This window comes from Scyliorhinus torazame, chromosome 23 (assembly GCF_047496885.1).
Source record: "Scyliorhinus torazame isolate Kashiwa2021f chromosome 23, sScyTor2.1, whole genome shotgun sequence".
Taxonomy (NCBI): domain Eukaryota; kingdom Metazoa; phylum Chordata; class Chondrichthyes; order Carcharhiniformes; family Scyliorhinidae; genus Scyliorhinus; species Scyliorhinus torazame.
In genome coordinates, this window is record NC_092729.1 from 86,878,001 (window position 1) to 86,885,566 (window position 7,566).

The window sequence follows — 7,566 nt, forward strand, 5'->3', positions numbered from 1 at the left end:
GAGTTGGAGGGTGGGATGGAGATTAGAACATAGAACGTCGAACATTATAGCGCAGTACAGGCCCTTCGGCCCTCGATGTTGCGCCGACCTGTGAAACCACTCTAAAGCCCATCTACACTATTCCCTTATCGTCCATATGTCTATCCAATGACCATTTGAATGCCCTTAGGGTTAGGGTTAGGGTTAGAACATAGAACATTACAGCGCAGGACAGGCCCTTCGGCCCTCGATGTTGTGCCGACCTGTGAAACCACTCTAAAGCCCATCTACACTATTCCCTTATCGTCCATATGTCTATCCAATGACCATTTGAATGCCCTTAGGGTTAGGGTTAGGGTTAGAACATAGAACATTACAGCGCAGTACAGGTCCTTCAGTCTCGATGTTGCGCCGACCTGTGAAACCACTCTAAAGCCCATCTACACTATTCCCTTATCGTCTATATGTCTATCCAATGACCATTTGAATGCCCTTAGGGTTAGGGTTAGGGTTAGGGTTAGAACATAGAACATTACAGCGCAGTACAGGCCCTTCGGCCCTCGATGTTGCGCCGACCTGTGAAAGCACTCTAAAGCCCATCTACACTATTCCCTTATCGTCCATATGTCTATCCAATGACCATTTGAATGCCCTTAGCGTTGGCGAGTCCACTACTGTTGCAGGCAGGGCATTCCACGCCCTTACTACTCTCGGAGTAAAGAACCTACCTCTGACATCTGTCCTATATCTATCTCCCCTCAATTTAAAGCTATGTCCCCTCGTGCTAGACGTCACCATCCGAGGAAAAAGGCTCTCACTGTCCACCCTATCCAATCCTCTGATCATCCTGTATGCCTCAATTAAGTCTCCTCTTAACCTTCTTCTCTCTAACGAAAACAGCCTCCAGTCCCTCAGCCTTTCCTCGTAAGATCTTCCCTCCGTACCAGGCAACATTCTGGTAAATCTCCTCTGCACCCTTTCCAATGCTTCCACATCCTTCCTATAATGCGGCGACCAGAATTGCACGCAATACTCCAAATGCGGCCGCACCAGAGATGGAGGGGGAAAGAGAGAGGGCGGGAGGGAGAGAGGGTGGGAGAGAGAGAGAGAGAGACGCGGAGGCAGCAGGGAGAGGGAGGGAGAGGGAAACAGAGGGAGGGAGAGAGTTGGAGGGAGGGATGGAGACGTAGGGGGGAAAGTGAGAGGGAGGGAGAGAATGTGGGAGAGAGGGAGGGAGAGAAGGAGGGAGAGAGAGAGAGAGATGGGGTGGAAGGAGGGAGAGGGAGGGAGAGGGAAACAGAGGGAGGGAGGGAGAGGAGAGAGGGAGAGAGAGAGGGAGGGAGAGAGACGGAGGGGAAGGGTGGGAGAGAGTTGGAGGAAGGGATGGCGACGTAGGGGGAAAGTGAGAGGGAGAGAATGTGGGAGGGAGGGAAGGAGAGAGAGAGATAAGGTGGAGGGAGGGAGAGGGAAAGAGGGAGGGAATTGGAGAGAGAAGGAGGGAGAGCTAGCGGGAGGGAGGGAAGGAAGGAGAGATGAAGGGAGGAATAGAGAGGGGAGGATATGTGTGATTGTGTGGACTGATTGGTGAATAATGAACTCCAGAACATCAAATTTAAATAATTCATCGTGAAACAACAAAATAAAATAATAAACTACGAACACTAACTATTGTCGAGCTAATGCATACACCGTGTGTCCTCCAGCACGGCCTACTCCCAACTCCCCAGCCACAGGGCCACGTGGTGGGTTAACGCTGCCACCTAGTGGTCGGAGGTCGGGTGTAACGTTACACAATCGTTGCGTGCATACCATCACATCCCCTTTCCACCGATCGCAAAAAGCTGCTCTCACGTTGCAGGAACGGGAGCAAGATTCTCCCGCTGGTCCTTCGCGAAGATACCTTCTCACCCTCTGCAACGCGGGCCCTTGTTGGTTTCCTCGATACAGGTCACCCCGTGTGGAGGTTCGATATCAATAATAATAATAACAATCTTTATTGTCTCAAGTAGGCTTACTATAACACTGCAAGGAAGCTACTGCGAAAATCCCCTCGTCGCCACATTGATAATAATCTTTATTATTGTCACAAGTAGGCTCACATTAACGCGGCACTGACGTTACTGTGAAAATCCCCTCGTCGCCACATTAATAATAATCTTTATTAGTGTCACAAGTAGGCTCAGATTAACCCGGCACTGATGTTACTGTGAAAATCCCCTCGTCGCCACATTAATAATAATCTTTATTAGTGTCACAAGTAGGCTCACATTAACTCGGCACTGACGTTACTGTGAAAAGCCCCTCGTCGCCACATTAATAATAATCTTTATTATTGTCACAAGTAGGCTCACATTAACCCGGCACTGACGTTACTGTGAAAATCCCCTCGTCGCCACATTGATAATAATCTTTATTAGTGTCACAAGTCAGCTCACATTAACGTGGCACTGACGTTACTGTGAAAATCCCCTCGTCGCCACATTAATAATAATCTTTATTAGTGTCACAAGTAGGCTCAGATTAACCCGGCACTGACGTTACTGTGAAAATCCCCTCGTCGCCACATTGATAATAATCTTTATTAGTGTCACAAGTCAGCTCACATTAACGTGGCACTGACGTTACTGTGAAAATCCCCTCGTCGCCACATTAATAATAATCTTTATTAGTGTCACAAGTAGGCTCAGATTAACCCGGCACTGACGTTACTGTGAAAATCCCCTCGTCGCCACATTAATAATAATCTTTATTAGTGTCACAAGTAGGCTCACATTAACCCGGCACTGACGTTACTGTGAAAATCCCCTCGTCGCCACATTAATAATAATCTTTATTAGTGTCACAAGTAGGTTTACATTAACCCAGCACTGACATTACTGTGAAAATCCCCTCGTCGCCACATTAATAATAATCTTTATTAGTGTCACAAGTAGGTTTACATTAACCCGGCACTGACGTTACTGTGAAAATATCCTCGTCGCCACATTGATAATAATCTTTATTAGTGTCACAAGTAGGCTCAGATTAACCCGGCACTGACGTTACTGTGAAAATATCCTCGTCGCCACATTAATAATAATCTTTATTAGTGTCACAAGTAGGCTTACATTAACCCGGCACTGACGTTACTGTGAAAATCCCCTCGTCGCCACATTAATAATAATCTTTATTAGTGTCACAAGTAGGCTTACATTAACCCAGCACTGACGTTACTGTGAAAATCACCTCGTCGCCACATTAATAATAATCTTTATTAGTGTCACAAGTCGGCTCACATTAACGCGGCACTGACGTTACTGTGAAAATCCCCTCGTCGCCACATTAATAATAATCTTTATTAGTGTCACAAGTAGGCTCAGATTAACCCGGCACTGACGTTACTGTGAAAATACCCTCGTCGCCACATTAATAATAATCTTTATTAGTGTCACAAGTAGGTTTACATTAACCCGGCACTGACGTTACTGTGAAAATCACCTCGTCGCCACATTAATAATAATCTTTATTAGTGTCACAAGTAGGTTTACATTAACCCGGCACTGACGTTACTGTGAAAATCACCTCGTCGCCACATTAATAATAATCTTTATTATTGTCACAAGTAGGCTCACATTAACCCGGCACTGACGTTACTGTGAAAATCCCCTCGTCGCCACATTAATAATAATCTTTATTAGTGTCACAAGTAGGCTTACATTAACACGGCACTGACGTTACTGTGAAAATACCCTCGTCGCCACATTAATAATAATCTTTATTAGCGTCACAAGTAGGCTTACATTAACCCGGCACTGACGTTACTGTGAAAATCTCCTCGTCGCCACATTAATAATAATCTTTATTAGTGTCACAAGTAGGCTCACATTAACCCGGCACTGACGTTACTGTGAAAATACCCTCGTCGCCACATTAATAATAATCTTTATTAGTGTCACAAGTAGGCTTACATTAACACTGCAATGAAGTTACTGTGAAAATCCCCTCGTCGCCACATTCCGGCGCCTGTTCGGGTACACAGAGGGAGAATTCAGAATGTCCGATTCACCCTAACAGCACGTCCTTCGGGGCTTGTGGGAGGAAACCGGAGCCCCCGGAGGAAACGCACGCAGACACCGGGGAGGGGGGGGAGAAACGTGCAGACTCCGCCCAGACAGCAACCCAATCCGGGAATCGAACCCGGGTCCCTGGCGCTGTGAAGCAGCAGTGCTCGCCACTGCGCTCCGGTGCCGCCCACGAGTCAGCCCTTGTAAAGTCGTGAAGCAGCAGCGCTAACCCCTGCGCCATCTTGACATGCGAGATGCCAGGCACCGATCAGATCTCCTCCCCTCGATGTTGATCGGCGTCAAGCTTCGATTGGCAGCTCCTGGACCACTCCCAAGAGGGTTAAGTGCTCTCAGTTCGTTTCACTGCCTGTAGGGGGCCACTGTGCGTGTGGCGACCGCCCATACTGCCTGTGTCTGCGTGGGCCTCGCCAACCAGAACCCAAAGATGAGCAGGGTTGGCAAATTGCCCCTTGACTGGAAAAAAAAGGAATTGGGTACTTACGTTTCTCAACCCAGACCCGAGGAATAAATCCAGTCTGCCGGGAGGTCGATACACGTAGTGACGCCCGAGGAAGTCATTCTCTCTAGCTCCGTCTTTAGGTTAGCCCTCAATGGCGTTGGGCTTGGCACCTTCCTTCGATGGAACATTAGTGCGTGTCGGGTAACGCACCCTGGAGCGCCTGAGGGAAATCGTTTCCGCGTGGGAATCCTCTGAGGCATGAGAAGCAGTCACAGCAGGAAATGTTGACAAGGACTTGACGGCCTGAGCTCTCAGGTAAAAGGCTGCAACCTTATATTTCCCTGGAGCGTCGGAGGCTAAGGAGTGATCTTAACCCCATTACATAGGAACTAGGAGCAAGAGTCGGCCCCTCGAGCCTGCTCCGCCATTCAATGAGATCATGGCTGATCTTTTGTGGACTCAGCTCCACTTTCCGGCCCGAACACCATAACCCTTAATCCCTTTATTCTTCAAAAAACTATCTATCTTTATCTTAAAAACATTTAATGAAGGAGCCTCTACTGCTTCACTGGGCAAGGAATTCCGTAGATTCACAACCCTTTGGGTGAAGAAGTTCCTCCGAAACTCAGTCCTAAATCTACTTCCCCTTATTTTGAGGCTATGCCCCCTAGTTCTGCTTTCCCCGACCAGTGGAAACAACCTGCCCGCATCTATCCTATCTATTCCTTTCATAATTTTATATGTCTCAATAAGATCCCCCGCATCCTTCTAAATTCCAACGAGTACAGTCCCAGTCTACTCAACCTCTCGTCATAATCTAATCCCCTCAACTCTGGGATCAACCTAGTGAATCTCCTCTGCACTCCCTCCAGTGCCAATATGTCCTTTCTCAGGTAAGGAGACCAAAACTGAACACAATACTCCAGATGTGGCCTCACTAACACCTTATACAATTGCAGCATAACCTCCCTAGTCTTGAACTCCATCCCTCTAGCAATGCAAGACAAAACTCGATTAGCCTTCTTAATCACCTGCTGCACCTGCACACCAACTTTTTGCGACTCGTGCACCAGAACACCCAGGTCCCTCTGCACAGCAGCATGTTTTAACATTCTCCTGCCTTCTCCCCATAACCCCTGATTCCCCCCCCCCCTTATTAATCAAGAACCGATCTATCTCTTGTAGCCACCTTGGTTGGCCACTTCCCCACTTAAAATGGAAGTCCGCAAAGACTGCAGGGAAATTCAGCCAAGCCAGGAAAGACTAGCAGGTGAAATGAAATGAAAGTGAAAATCGCTTATCGTCACAAGTAGGCTTCAAATGAAGTTACTGTGAAAAGCCCCTAGTCGCCACATTCCGGCACCTGTTCGGGGAGGCTGGTACGGGAATCGAACCGTGCTGCTGGCCTGCCTTGGTCTGCTTTCAAAGCCAGCGATTCAGCCCTGTGCTAAACCAGCCCCAAGTGCAAAGTTTCCTGTGTGTCAGAACTTGTAGAAACCCAGACAGCACTGAAACCCGCAGCCATTCGCATACTAATGAGCGATCCCCGGGCGCAATTGAAACATTGAAGGTGAACGAGGACAAGCCAGACTCCTCGGCGCCACCGGGAGCCAAGACAAAGGAAGGCCAACGGACACTCGGGGACCGCCCAGCGATCAGGGAACGGCTCCAGTATTGGAGAAATCGATCCAGGTGATCGGGACGCAGTCCACTCACTTGGGACGAGATACGGGGTCCGCCCCGAATGGCGCGGAGCCCCTGGGGACTATAAAGTAGAGCCCCCCCCAAGTTCAATTCGTCCTTCCTGGGGCAGGGTCACTCAGCAACGCGAAGCAAACCCGTGGGGGTGACCTGTCCAAGTGGCCACGCCAACCAAGTAAGTCTCCAGTCAACGCTCGCTACGAGATAGGTGCTCCCAGCTACCAGTCCATACCGGCTTTTGAATCCTGCAGACTCAGATCGAACGAAAGGCCATTTGTTCCCCTGACCTGGTGGGCCAGTCTGAAGCTAAGTATAGGCCTTTTAGTGTTAGAGATAGTCTAGTAAGTAGTGTTTTATGCATGAGTAGTGATTGACTGTGTGTAATAAATGTGTTTTGATTTGAATCTTACTAATTGGTGTGTCGAGATATTGATCAGCACTTGAACTTGAACCTCGTGGAGGTATCATAAAGATACCTGGCGACTCGAGAGCAAAGGTTATAGAAACAGAGCCAATTAAGTAAAGACACAACGGGCAACAAATTAACAGCCAACCAAAGTTAGCAACACTCTGTCTTAAAGACACTCAGTGATTTGGCCTCCACAGCCTCCTGTGGCAAAGACTTCCACAGATTCACCTCCCTCCGGCTGGAGAAATTCCTCCTCAACTCTGTTCGAAAGGATCGCCCCTTCGGTCTGAGATTGTGTCCCCTCTGCTTCTAGTTTTTCCTACAAGCGGAAACGTCCTATCCAGGCCGGGCCGTATCCTGTAAGTTTCAATAAGATCCCCCCCCCCCCCCTCGTCCTTCTCAACTCCCAACGAGTACAGACCCAGAGTCCTCGGCCGTCCCTCGTACGACAAGCTCTTCGTTCCAGGGGTCGTTCTTGCGAACCTCCCTCTGGACCCTTTGCAAGGCCCCGGCCCGTCCTTCCTGAGATACGGGGCCCCTAAAAACTGCTCCCAATGCTGTAGACCTCTCTGATGCTGATTCTAAGAATCCATGGCTGGGACAGATTGATAAGGTTGGCTCTCGCACCAGTGTCGAGTTTGGCTCTTATGAGACATTTATGCTTAATGATACTGTCCAGGTATCCTTATGATTGTCAGCCTTCACCCTTCACTGTTGCTGTAGATGAGTATGCAAGTATTGACTTGTAGGACATTGAATGAGTAAATAAGCAATTTATTATATCAGAGCTCTCGGAGTCTGTTGTCAGCGCACTTTATCGCTTGAGCTAAGGTGTACATCGGTTTAATATCCAGATTCAAAGGGCCAGGTTAGCTCGGACACGCATTTACATACAACCAATCAGCTTCAGAACAAAGTACAAGGATAATTACAGCCCAGGAACATGCCCTTCGGCCCCCAGCCTGCGCCAATCC

At 48.5% G+C, this 7,566-nt stretch overlaps 1 protein-coding gene across 1 annotated transcript in view; it reads left to right on the forward strand.

Moving 5' to 3' along the window:
* Window positions 1-7,341, forward strand: part of LOC140399684 (myosin-10) — a 91,283-nt gene extending 83,942 nt beyond the window's left edge. The window contains exon 6 of the mRNA XM_072489228.1: window positions 7,291-7,341. Within this exon, the coding sequence (XP_072345329.1) occupies window positions 7,291-7,341 (51 nt within the window). The remainder of the gene's footprint in view (window positions 1-7,290) is intronic.
* The last annotated feature ends 225 nt before the right edge of the window (window positions 7,342-7,566 follow it).